At 50.4% G+C, this 13,545-nt stretch overlaps 1 protein-coding gene across 2 annotated transcripts; it reads left to right on the forward strand.

The window, feature by feature from the left end:
• The first annotated feature begins 8,473 nt into the window (after positions 1–8,473).
• C1H1orf216 (chromosome 1 C1orf216 homolog) lies at positions 8,474–12,873 on the forward strand. 2 transcript variants are annotated; one of them, XM_065930330.1, is made up of 3 exons: positions 8,514–8,646; positions 10,871–11,526; positions 12,338–12,873. In XM_065930330.1, exons 2-3 carry the CDS (start codon positions 10,876–10,878, stop codon positions 12,365–12,367), a joined length of 681 nt encoding a protein of 226 aa, XP_065786402.1. In that variant the 5' UTR covers positions 8,514–8,646; positions 10,871–10,875; the 3' UTR covers positions 12,368–12,873. The 2 variants fall into 2 exon arrangements, with proteins under 2 accessions (XP_065786412.1, XP_065786402.1); XM_065930340.1 differs by having other exon boundaries at positions 8,474–8,646; positions 10,871–12,873.
• The last annotated feature ends 672 nt before the right edge of the window (positions 12,874–13,545 follow it).

Raw genomic sequence — 13,545 nt, forward strand, 5'->3', positions numbered from 1 at the left:
TGGCTGCAGACAGCCTTTAGTCAGGAGAATGCCTCAGTTTCAGAGGACACCTCACCCAACACCCACATCCCTTCCCTGCACAGCTCACATCCTGCGATGACAGAAGTGTAAAGCCCTGGCCATGTTGGCTCATTTCAGAACAATTCTAAAGGGCCCATTCTTGCTTCAGAGCTCCCTGAGGGGTTGACTGAGCCTCCATCATGGACCTGTATGGTAGCTCAGCTGCTGGCCCCTCCCTTCCACAGACATTGATCCCAAGGGCACTTCTTAGTAACTATCTGCATCCTAAACTGTCTGAGTCTGTCTCCTGAGGAATCCAGCCTATGATTGTGCTAGTCCTGGGGCCGAGGCTTTAGGACAAGAAGGGACAGAGACTCCTCTGCAGTTTCCAGCATCCGTTCCCAGCATTGGAGGTGTCCCTGCAGCCTTTTAATGAATACGTCCACCAGAGGGCAGCATCAGCATAGCAACCTGTCCTGAGGCTCAGTGAAGTGGGCTTGGGGTCTTCCCCCCATCCCCCTCCAACTACACCCCCTCCCCGCCCCATTCAGTATAAGGCAGGATGACCTCCCTCCATATGCCCACCCGCCTAAGGGAAGACAACTTTGCGAAACTGCCTAAGCCTTACTTGTCAGGCTCAGCACGAGCCCCTCCCACCCCAGCGCCAAGGCAAATTTGTCTTCACAGTGTGGACCCCTTCCCCCGCAGCTGGCAACCTCCTTGTCCAGAATCTCCCACCTCTCCACACTCACCATCCACAACAGATTTGTTTTCTGTGTGACAAAGTAGTTATGAGCTTGGGGCCAGGGGGCCCAGGGGCCAGTCTGAAGACGGTCACTTCAATCTGGTTCTCCCTGTTCTAGCATTATTGATTTTTTTTCTTTTATTTATTATGATGATTTTTCTGTGTGACCTGACTCTGGTGACATGAGCTATGGAGGTGAGAGGGCAAAAGCAAATTTATTCTTGTCACAATTTAGCTTCTTGAAACCACCCACTTGACATTTTTTTTTTTTTTAATCTGCTAGCTTTAGCATCTTTGCTTACCTGCCTTCATTCAATCCCCTATTCCCCAAAGTTCTTCCAAAGGTTCTTTCAGGAATGGGAGCCAGATGTGGCTAGCGGGTGCCGTTATGTATCAGCAAGCTTTTATTGCATTCCCGTTATTGGGCAGTTATTTTCCAGGCTGAGCTCCCCAGCTTCCTGCTTCTTTCTCAGCCCTTCCCCTGGGGCAGTTCTGAGACAGGCCAAGCTATGCTTTTTTTTTTTTTTTTTTTTCTTGCAAGAGATTTTCTGACTGTGAAATGGGTATGAGGAAAACCTGAGAAGGAAGCTATCAGAGAGTGAGATTGAGGGGAACCTATTCCAAAAACACGTCAGCCTGACCTTCAGGCTGCTACAGGCCCCTTCAGGCTACTTCCAGACTTTAGACTACAAGTGGGAGGGGGCACAGTGATTGCCTGGCTGCAGAGGGAGTCAGCTGAGGCCAAGGGCGATTTGTGGGGCCACGTTTTCCCCAGCCTGTTTTCTCTGTGTGTGCTAGGAGAATGAATAAATCATTGTTCAGGGGTGGGATGCAGCTGCCGGGCTCCTCCCCTCGGCACATGCCCGGACTCCAGCCTCTCCATTGAGGACTGCTGGAGCAGAGCGCTTTATACACCCAGCTCCCCAAATCCCATTGAGGCCTCCCCCTTTGCACGAGCCACCGGCTCCAGGCCCATTCAGCCTGGCCCTTTGTGCTGGAGGTTAAGTGGTTACATGTGGGGGACACCCAGAAAGGACCTGTCAGGCCCTGAAAGGCTCTGCTGATACTGTGCCCTCCTCCTGATGAATGGGTGGGTGGAGGAGAGGTGGGCGGCCAGAGGCTGGGGTGGGGGCCGAGGGCTGGGGATTATGGAGGCAGCTGCTAAGAAGGAGGTGGAACAGACACTCCCTTCTCTCATTCCCCCTTCAGATCAACTTCTCTTCCTCACTCTCTCTGCTGTGGGCTCTGGGACCTTGGGTTTGGCCTCTCTGGGCTCCTGGTGGAAGAGAGGCCACTTACCACTTGGGTGGATAGGGGAGAAAGCATCTGTACTACCTTTCCTGCTTCCAGCACCTCCAAAACACCCCCAAGTTTCTCCTTTTTCCCTTCAGGGTCAGAAGAGAGGATGTGGGTGGTGGGGGTGGTCGACAAATCCATCTGCTAGGTTCCTGTGGCGCACTGGATTTGGAACTGCCCCACTGAGATCAACTCTGAATAGTCACTGGAAGGACTGATGCTGAAGCTGAAGGTCCAGTATTTTGGTCATCTAATGTGAACAGACAACTCACTGGAAAAGTCCCTGATGCTGGGAAAGATCGATCAAGGGCAGAAGAAGAGGGCTTCAGAGGATGAGATAGCTGGATGGCATTACCAATGCAATGAACATGAACTTGGGCAAACTCTGGGAGACACTAGGGGATAGGGAAGCCTGGTGTGCTGCAGTCCATGGGGTTGTAAAGAGTCGGATACAACTGGGCGACTGAACACCACCACCGCCACCACTGAGCTTTAAAAGCTTCCTGGGAGGCCTCTCAGGAGCTGTGCAGGGTGGAGGGTTCAGGGTAGGAGAGATCTCGAACTGGGTATATGACAAAGATTTTGTTGGAAAAGGATGATTCTAAGACAAAAAAAAAAAAAAAGGCCTCAAAACTTCATATTTGATGTACTACCTCCTTATTTTACAGCTGAGAAAACAGCCATGTGGGGCTGGAGACTGGACTTGTCTTATGCTGTATGCTCAGTTGTTCAGTCGCGTCCGACTCTTTGAGACCCCACGGACCTACAGACCCCCTCTGTCCATGGGATTCTCCAAGCAACAATACTGGAGTGGGTTGCCATCTCCTCCTTCAGGGGATCTTCCCAACCCAGGATCAAACCCATGTCTCCTGTGTCTTCTTTACCAACTGAGGCACCAGGGAAGCCCCTGGACATGTCTTACCTAAGGTGATCACACAGCAGTTTTTGGCTAGACTAGAATGGCACTTTGCCTTTAAGAGGTGGTGGAGAAATAAATGAATAGAACAACTAGGTCACCAGCTTCCTAGGCCTTCCTTTCCTGAGATGAGCTAAGTCTGGGGAACGGTTTTTCTTCCTGCCTTAAGGGCTCTTTGGTACTTCAAAGGTCCTGCAGGGCTGTGCCTGGCCTTAGGAGCCCAAGTAACAATGTTCATAATCTTAATGTTATTTAACAATGTTCAAGGCATCTTATCTTTATTTAACCTAAAAAGGTTAAAATGCTTTGATTTGCCCAAGTTCCCAAAGTCATGTGGAAAGTTAACAGAGAATATGAGCTAAGGAAAAAGAAGAAAACAGGTCACAGTGTATTGGGTTGGGCAAAAAGTTCACTCAGGTTTTTCCACACAGTGTAATGGAAAACCCTGAACGAACTTTTTGGCCAGCGCAATAGCTTGTTCCCCAAGATTAGATGCCAGTGTTTTGTTTTGATGTGGAATCTTTGGGAGCTTCCTCATCTACCTTCCTGCCATCCACAACATGAAGCCCAAGGTCCCTGGAATGGTGGTCAAGGCCTTTCACAACTGGGCCAGATTTATCCTTCAGCCTCTTCTCCCATCTCCATTTACCCGTCAAGCTCCAGCCACACTGACCTCCTCTGTGTTATGTGAACACACACTCCGCATAGGTTTCCTCTGCCTTCGCTTGCTTGCTCTTGGTGAGCTTCTATTCATCCTTCAAGGCCTTCAAATATTACCTCTGTGAAGGCTTTCCTTACCCTCTTTTGGGCTCATTAATTTTGCCTTCCAGCTCTGTTGCAGGATCTGTCACATTGTATAGCCCACTCTTTTCTGACTATTTCCCTTTCTAAACACAGCGCTGTCTGAGGCCACCACCAATCCTGATTCTGCGCTGATTCATTCCCTGGCACAAAGCAGGTAACGGTGCTGAATGTGAATGAATGGATGGGAAGGGGCAAGGTGCTTGAGACCAAACCACGTTGATCCTACCCATCTCTTTCTTCCAGGAGCACTGACATTGAGAAATTATCCACCTATTGAGGAACTCATGTCGATTCTATTACCTGAAGTAGAAATTTCTCTCATGTTCCCTTGTCTCCTTGTCTGACATCCCCAGCCCCTGGGCCTGGATCTGGTTACTCCTTGCTAGCCAATCTGAGCTCTGGTATCTGTCTGCTCACCCAGATGTCAGTTCACTGCCACTGCTGGATCTTCATGATGGGCTGGTCTGCTACAGAGCCCTGTTCAGGCTGGTACTGTCCATCTCGGGTGAGTTCTGTGTCCCTGCCAGTTAAGTCCCTGCAACCTCTGTAGCTGGGTGGACACAGCCACAGACACCCCTCCACCTGGGGAGACTGATCCCCTGGCAGCCTGACTAAGGAAGCCTCTGGTGGCTGAAGAACAGACAGCTGGTGGTGGTAGTTTAGATGCTCAGTCATGTCTGACTCTTGTAGCCTCATGGACTGTAGCCCATCAGGCTCCTCTGTCCATGGGATTTCCCAGGCAAGTATACTGGAGTGGGTTGCCATTTCCTTCTCCAGGGCATCTTCCCCACCCAGGGATTGAACCCACATCTCCTGCATTTCAGGCAGATTCTTTACTGCTAATCCACCAGGGAAGCCCATAACAGACATCTACGTGTCTGCTTTTCTGTAGTCATGGACTCCCCTTCCCTCCCAGAGGGGTTTTTGTCGTCTAGGCTTCCAGCTGCCTGAAAATCCTGGAGTTGCCAGGACCACTGTCAGAGCACTTACTTGGTTAATCACACAGTGTTACAGTATCCCACCCAACGTGATGCTTGGCTAAGGAAAGCGATGCCCTTGGAATTCACTTGTCAGGTATTGTTATTTAGAAATAACCAGCTTTATAGAACAATGGAGTGACCAATCGATGACTCAACCGTGTCAGGTTATTGCACACCGAGTAAAATAGAGGCTTTAAATAAACAATCGGGATATAATTATTTTTCATTTTTTTGTGGCCAGAATACATAGGAAGAGGTAGAGGTAGGTGTGGCATGTTACAGGATTGTACCTAATGACTTTCTCAGAGCCTGTCTCCTGTCTCTGACATTCTACATTCTGCAGTTCGGGAGGTTTTAGCATCTAGGGAAGAATGTTTCTAACCAGGGAATGCAAAGATGATTCCACTGCACTTTGGGCTCCTCATAATACTAGAGGAATAGGAGAAAGGAGGTCACACTGTAGGCTGGACTGATAATGACTATTAAGGGGAAAGAGAGTTGCTACTACTTAATGAGGGCGGAGAGGTACCTGAGTGGGACCCGGGGGACCACCCTGTACTCTTGTATTAATCAAGATTCTTTCAATTGCCGGTCAGAGAAACTCCCTTCGAGTCAGGCTTGGAAAAATAAGGCCTCAGGAAACAAGGGCAGGACTATTACCAGGACTTCTGTCCTTCTGTGTCTGCATGCAGACTACTTTCTCCTACAAATAGGCTGACTTCTATTTGGCAAGGAATGTGACTGCTGTGGCCCTAGGCTCACATCTTCCTTGCTTTGCCTTCCTTTAATTTTATTTCAGAAAGTCCCAGAGAAGGCCTCTGACTCACCCAGAGTGGGAGCCGTAATCCTAGGTGCCTCAAACTTCCATGAGATCCACCCAGTTAGAGCTGGGAGAGACCAGGCCCAAAGGAGAGGCAGGAGGAGCTTTTCAGGACTCACCAAACAAATAATTAGACAAGGCTGTGACTGTATGACACGGAAGACCTGCATCACTGCAGACCACCAAAGCTCAGACACTTTACAAGTGAGGATTTGGGTCACATCAGAAGGACGAAAACTCCAGTTGAAGGTAAGGGTAACTTGCAGTAGATAAGGGAAAAGGGGGGCTAGTTAGGCCTCAGTACCTGATGTGGAAATGGAACTGAGGTCTCTGTATGTATATTTTTAGCTGGAGGGGTGTCCAAAGCTTGAGTTACTTCTGCCTTGTCCTTTTTATTTCCTCTTCCCTCTTAAAATAAGAATTTTCATAATTATATTTTTTTCTTTTCTATTTCCCTTATTTTGTATATAGGATTTGTTGGTGTGATTTAATTTGCCATTTACTCTCTAGGTTGTGCTAGTCAATCAATGTGTCTGACTCTTTGCCACCCCATGGACTATATAGCCTGCCAGGTGCCTCTGTCTGTGGAATCCTCCAGGCAAGAATACTGGAATGGGTTGCTATTTTCTTCTCCAGAGGATCTTCCCGACCCAGGGACTAAATTCAGATCTGTATAGCAGGCAGACTCTTTACCAGCTGAGCCACCAGAGAACTCTCTAGGTTGCAGAATGGTAAATTGGAATTAAGTTGGAAATAGAAGAGGATGGTTTATCATGGAGTTTAGAAACAAATTCTTCCTCTTAAAGAAAAAAAAGCAAAAGAAACGGAAGAGGGAAAGACAAGGGTACTTTTATGGCCTCCAGGCACAGCTTGTGGGATTTTAGTTCTCCACCCAGGGATGGAATCGGAACCCTTGGCAGTGAAAGCACAGATCCAAACCACTGGGTGTTGTTGTTCGGTCACCCAGGTGTGTCTGACTCTTTTCGACCCCATGGACTGCAGCACGCGAGGCCTCCCTGTCCCTCACCATCTCCTGAAATTTGCCCAAGTTTATTCCAGTTCATCGGTGATGCCATCCAGCCATCTCATCCTCTGACACCCTCTTCCCCTTCTGCCCTCAATCTTTCCCAGTATCAGGGACTTTTCCAATGTGTCGGCTGTTCACATTAGATGACCAAAATACTGGAGCTTCAGCTTCAGCACCTGTCCTTCCAATGAGTATTCAGGGTTGATTGCCCTTAAGATCGACTGGTTTGATCTCCTTGCTGTCCAAGGGACTGTCAAGAGTCTGCTCCAGCACCACAGTTAGAAGGCATCAATTCTTCAGCGCTCTACCTTCTTTATAGTCCAGCTCTCACAACCATATGTGACCACTGGGAAGAACATAGCCTTGACTATGCCGACCTTTGTCGGCAGAGTAATGTCTCTGCTTTTCAACACATTGTCTAGGTTTGTCATAGCTTTCCTGCCAAGAAGCAATTGTCTTCTGATTTCATGGCTGCAGTCACCATCCGCAGTGACTTTAGAGCCCAAGAAGAGAAAATCTGTCACTACTTCCACCTTTTCCCTTTCTATCTGTCATGAAGTAATGGGGCTGGATGCCATGATCTTAGCTTTTTAATATTTAGTTTTTAGCCAGTTCTTTCACTCTCCTCCTTTACCTTCATTCAGAGGCTCCTCAGTTCCTCCTCGCTTTTTGCCATTAGAGTGGTATCATCCGTATACCTAAGGTTGTTGATCTTTCTCCCGCCTATCTTGATTTCAGCTTGTAACTGATCCAGCCCCGCATTTCTCATGATGTGCTCAGCGTGTAAATTAAACGGAGTGACGGCAGACAGGCTTGCTGTACTGTACTCCTTGCTCCATCTCGAGCCAATCAGTTGTTCCATACAGGGTTCTAACTGCCGCTTCTCGGCCCACATACAGGTTTCTCAGGAGACAGCTAAGATGGTCTGGTGTTCCCATCTCTTTAAGAGCATTCCACAGATTGTTATAATCCACACACTCAAAGGCTTTAGCATAGTCAAAGAAACAGGTAGATGTTTTTCTGAAATTCCTTCGCTTTCTCTATGATCCAGTGAATGCTGGCTATTTGATTTCTGGTACCTCTGCCTTCCCAGGGTATTTTTAAACGTATTATGATTGAAAGATGAATCATATTTAATTGGTGGCATGGAGGGGGGACCATGAGAAAGGTATAGCAAATTGCTGGGTTTACTCAGTAAAGCTGTGGGTATAGAAGGGACCTCCTGGAAGCTCACTCGCCCTAAAGGCTAAATTTGTCACAGACGTCTTTCTGGGGCTGCCTCTCCCTAAGGGAGGTTTTATCATTAGAGTCAGCAATTACTCTGTTCATTAAGTGACTTTAAAGAAATAAGCACAAAACGAACATATAACTTCAAATGGTGAAAGAAAAAAAAAAAAAAGCCTTGGGATAATATAATAAAGGAACTATCCGGCCTAGGAGGTCAGAGGTTTACTTGAGAAGGGATCTGAGATATGAGAGGAGAGAATTTTACGCAGAGGAAACAGTGCGGCAGAAAGGAGCGCGAAGCTTCTCAGTTGCAGATTCCAAGAGCAAAGGCTGAAGCTGGAGCGAGGGAGCAGGATGCTGAGCCCCGCGGCAGCTGCCTTAAGGATTAAAGCGGCAATGCGGAAGCCCCTGATGGCTTTTAGGCTGGAGGGTGGTGGTGTCACGATCAGATTTTCATTCTGAAAGTGTCACCGTGAGGCAAACCGATCGGAGAGAACCAGTGAATGCAGTTAAGAAATTAAATAGGACCTGCAAGGCTGGGTCCAGGCTGCCGGAGGCGGGGGAGCTGGTTCCGGCGCTCGGACCCGCGAGCTGCTCCGCAGAAAACCGAACCGGCCCACGTGGGCCAGGCCGCCCCGCCCCGCCGTGCTGACGCCGCCCGACTCCGCAGTCCGGGCCTGGGCTGGGCGCAGCGCCCGGGAACCCGCACTCCACGCCCCGACCCGCGGGGACGCCCAGGCCGGGGGACCACCTCCCCAGCCCGGAGGGAGCAGTTCCCGCCGCGGGGACCTCGCCACCGGAGCCAGCCGGGCGGTGCGGCGCCTCCAGGCCGTGAGTCTGGGCCGGAGCGGGAGGGTTTGGACCCCAGCCGCAAAGGGCGGGGGTCGTTGCCTCTGCCCAGCTGCCTTTTGCTGGGGCCCCGGGCTTGGGTGGGGGTGGGATTAGGGAATTGATGGTCTGGATCCTCTGTCTCCTGGGGACGGTCTCCCTCTCCCGCAAGTCTAGGCAGGAAGGGAAGCCGCCTCCGCTCATCCTTATCCGCCCCCGCCCTCCCACTTCCCACCTCCACCATCCCCGCCCCACCCCACCCACCCCCGACAAACTGCGGATTAGCTTGGAAAGAAGCCTGATGCCAGGATGTCTCGGTTCCCATTTTACCTTCCCTGAGGCCCCCTTGATCTTTCTATCACCCACGCCTGTTTGCAGCTTACTTCACGGCCCCGCCCAAGTTTAGAAAAAAAGAAAACATTTGGGCGGGGACGATCCCCAGGCACCTTGCTTAGCGGGATGGAGTCTGTAGGTTACCAAGGGACTGTCCCTACGCTGTTGCCCCCAGGACTTCTTCCCAGTACTGTACTGGATGTGGGAGGGTCCCTGCCACATTCACTGACACTCCTCCTTCCTCTTACTGATTCCCTTTTTCTAATCCTAGTAATCTATGGTCAGTAGAAACTTCTTGTCAATTTAAATCCAGATTTGGGGAGAAATCGGTTATTGGAAGGAAAGAATAATGTGGTGTGTCCTCGCTCCAGGGCCTCAGGATGGAGCTAGATAGAGGCAAGGACTCAGGATAGTAATAAACACGGAAGGAAGGGGTGAGGTCAGAAGAGGGGCTTGTCAGTGGGAGAAGGGCTTCCTCACTGGGCAGGGGAAGGAACCCAGCTCCGCTCTTCCAGTCCTGAGCAGTCAGCAGCCCAGATCCAACTGCCCTACTCACTCACCTAGCAAGGATGCACTGCCACCTGCTCGGTGCCAGGTTCTGTGCCGGCTCCTGAACACGGTGGAGGTTACAGAGAGGAATTCCATGTCCAGTAGGGGGGCCAGTAGGCTGCTATTACAAGATAGAGGAAACAAAAACAAATTGAATAGACATTTACTGACCATCAACTACGTGCTGGGGACAGGAAACAAACAGGCATAAGACAGCATGTATCCAAGCAGTGAGGGTCCAGAGGAAGGCACTATTAACTGTGTGTGTTTGTACATAGGGGCCGTGGGGAGAACGCCAGGATGGCTTCAGGGAGGTGGGGATATTAGAGCTGAGTCTTAGCATACAAAGACTTCCCTTGTGGCTCAGCTGGGAAAGAATCCGCCTGCAGTGCAGACCTGGGTTCGATCCTTGGGTTGGGAAGGTAAATTCTGCCCCTGGAGAAGGTAAATTCTGCCCACTCCAGTATTCTGGCCTGGAAAATTTCATGGACTTTATAGTCCATGGGGTCGCAAAGAGTCGGACACGACTGAGCAGCTTTCACTTCACTTAGTATACGGAAAGGAATTTGCCGATGGAGGGGCAAAGAGCTGGGATGGAAGGGGAGAGGAAGGATATATTGGGCCAAGGGGATCGTGGGAGGAGAATAATGGTGTGTTCTGAGATCTCTGAGCAGTTTGGGATGGTGGGAGGGGCTGAGTGGTAAGAGGCAGGTCTGAGGCAGTGAGCAGGGGCCAGAAGAAACACAGCCTCTTAGGCCAGGAAGAGGTTCAGCAGGAGGTTAGGGCGGGAGCCATGCCAAATTTACATTTTTAACTAGAGGCAGAGAGGTCAGTGAAAAAGTGGTAGCAGTCAGTAATCCAGGTTAGAAATGGCCCAAACCAAGAGAAAGGGGAGATGTATGTACATGCGCATGCGTATGTGCCCGCAGCTTCCGGTCGGCGTGACTGGCTGGAGAGTGGGCCTGCTTTGCTAAGGACACTGAATAGGGAGAGCAGGGCGGGCTGTGTAGAATCTGAGGGGCCCATGGTTGGGTGCAGAGTTCAGTAGCAGTTGGCTCTGACTCTCTGACAGATCCGAGAGTCACCAGCACACGGTAGTTCTTGAACCTCTGGCAGAAGATGAGGTCGTCTGGGGAGAGGTGTCTACGAGGAGAGGACGGCTTGCCTCAGGGCTGAGGGAGAGCCTGTGAGGAGACTGAGAATCGGGGTCAGGGAGGGAAGAGGACAACCCAGGGAGGTGTTAACAGAGTCAAGGCAAAGGCCTCGTGTCTGTTGCTCGGGTCTCTCGACTTCAGGCACCCCACCTTCACCCGCTCCGACTCATTCTTCTGCTTCCCCTCCACAGACCAGATGTTCGCCATCCAGCCAGGGGCAGCTGAGGGGGGTCAGTTCCTGGGGGGCCCACCTCCTGGAGTATGTCCACCCGAACTTCAACCAGACAGCAACTCCAACTTCATGATGAGTGCCAAGGATGCCAATGAGAATTGGCACGGGATGCCAGGCCAAGTGGAGCCCGTACTAATGAGGAGCTCCTCCGACTTGCCCTCTGACAACCAGGACTTCCAGGCTCCTGGACTCCCTGAGGGGGAGGTCCGCAGCCCGCCAGAGGGGGCAGAGATTCCTGGAGCGGGGCCTGAGAAGACGGGTGGTGTCAGCACAGTCTGCTCCCCGCTGGAGGACAACGGCTATGCCAGCAGCTCCCTGAGTGTTGACAGCCCTAGCTGCAGCCCTGAGTCTGCCTGTGGGACCCCTCCTGGCCCTCCAGACCACCTTCTGCCCTCAGTGGCCCAGGCCGTGCAGCAGCTGCAGGCTCAAGAGCGCTACAAAGAGCAGGAGAAGGAGAAGCACCACGTGCACTTGGTGATGTACCGTCGCCTGGCCCTGCTCCAGTGGATCCGGGGCCTGCAGCACCAGTTGGTTGACCAGCAGGCCCGTCTGCAGGAGAGCTTTGACACCATTTTAGACAACCGAAAGGAGCTTATCCGCTATCTCCAACAGAGGGCAGTACCATCCAGGCCCCAGGACCAAGACTAAGGGTGTCTGTACAGGGGTGCAAGGGTTTATGTATATATTTGCAGACGTGTGTGGTTATGCACAAGCAAGTACAGATCATTTGCTGGTATAAGTGCAGGGAAGCATAAGTGAGTATGTCAGTGCTAACATGTAGGCAGATGTGCACAGGCCACGTGTGAATCTGCACCTGTGCATCAGTATGTGTGCTGTGTGGACACACAAGCCTATGTGTGAGTATGTACATATGTGTATGTGTAGTATGTATGTTGTTGTTATTGTTTAGTTGCTAAGTCATGTCCTACTTTTTTGTGACCCTGTGGACTGTAGCATACCAGGCTCCTGTGTCCATGGGATTTCCCAGGCAAGAATACTGGAGTGGGTTGCCATTTCCTTCTCCCAGGGATCTTCCTGACCCAGGGATCGAACCTATGTCTTCTGTATTGGCAGGTGGATTCTTTACCACCTGAGTCACCGGGGAAGCCCATAGTATATATGTAAGAGGAAGTAAATTTGTATGTGCATGCATGGATGGGTACCCCATGGTGTGTATCTGTGTTCATGAGTGAAGATAGATATGCAAAAGATGTGTGTTTACATATGAGTGAGTTTGAGTGTGCAGATTTCTGGTGGGTATTTGTGAATGAGCCCTCGTGTGTACAGGCCTATGTGTAGGGGTACATGTGTGCAGGTGTGTGCATGGGATATGCATATTAGGAGCATGTATGTTCAATTGTACATGTAGGGCATCCATCCATACCTTATGTTACCTGTGGTCTACACTACCCTTTTGTCTCCACAGGGTCCCACTGCTCCCTGGAGAAAAGGCTAGCCTGCTCTCATTTATCTGAAGGTTGCGGCTGATCCATCCATTCTCTTGGAATTTCTCAGGCTAACTCTTTTGATCCCTCACCTTCACTCCTCCAAGACCTTGCTCTGCTAAGGCTGTTGTTCCTGATGGATTTCCTGCTCTGGCCAACCATGGCTTTTTGGCTGCAATTTTTCCAGGGCAATTGGTGGAGAACTGCTATCAGGGAAGGGAACTAGGATGGTGATTGACACCATGGCAGGCATGGGGGCGAGATCAGAGAAGAAGATAGAGGACTGTCCTGCTTGAATTCTGCCACTGGGCACATGTGAGATGGAGATGGAGGAGATGGCAATGGTAGGACCCTGAGAAGACTGGAGAATGGGAATTCTAAAACACAGTTCCAAACAAATCACACCCCTCCACTGCAGAGGATCTGCTGCAAACCTGATTGGCTTAAACTTCTGATGAAAAGGAATCTGTGTTGATATAATGTCATATATCAATTACACCTCAATAAAAAATAAAAAAAGAAAAGGAATGTGTGCTTTCTAAGCTTGCAAGGAATGGACAGGTGTTCTAAGGCTGTTGGGGAAAACCTCACTTCATTCTCTGTGTTTCTACTTGCTGTACCTTTCTGGCTTTCGAAACACTGGATATCAAATTAATTTGGTCTATGTCCCTGAAATCGGACTGTCTGGGCCAGGAGGAGCCACAGTTCAGCCTTCCAGAGTGGGCAGTGGCAGTGTCAGTCCAGCTCCTGGAAGCTCTTAGGATGCTGGGCCATACCCCCTTATGTCATTGCATGGGGTTGATGGGCCCCCACGGAGCCTCTGTGAGGTAGAGAGTGGGTAGGTTCTAGGGAGAACCAAGCACTAAGGTAGCTGGGCTCCCTGCTTTGCTTTTGTGAGCCAAGAGGATACAAGACCCTGATGGGTGAGCAGTGACCTGGAGGCCTCTGACGTCGCCTCTGACCTGTCTCCCTATCTGCCAAATGTGTGGGTGAGTAGGTGAAAGGTACGGGGCGTGAGGCTGAAGCAATGGGCCTGGGGACTCTTACGTGGTGAGTATGAACCTGGCCTCTGGACCAAAGCCAGGAAGAATAAACCGAGGCAAAGAAATGCATTTCTTGGGTTTGTGTTTCTACCCTACCTGTTATCAGGAGGCCTCTTTTCCACACTGTCTGAGCTCCCTTTTTGAGC

This window comes from Muntiacus reevesi, chromosome 1 (genome assembly GCF_963930625.1).
Source record: "Muntiacus reevesi chromosome 1, mMunRee1.1, whole genome shotgun sequence".
Taxonomy (NCBI): Eukaryota; Metazoa; Chordata; class Mammalia; order Artiodactyla; family Cervidae; genus Muntiacus; species Muntiacus reevesi.

Excerpts from the sequence above, each read along its gene's own strand:
- C1H1orf216 (XM_065930340.1), top strand. The coding sequence starts at position 10,876 with ATGTTCGCCATCCAGCCAGGGGCAGCTGAGGGGGGTCAGTTCCTGGGG.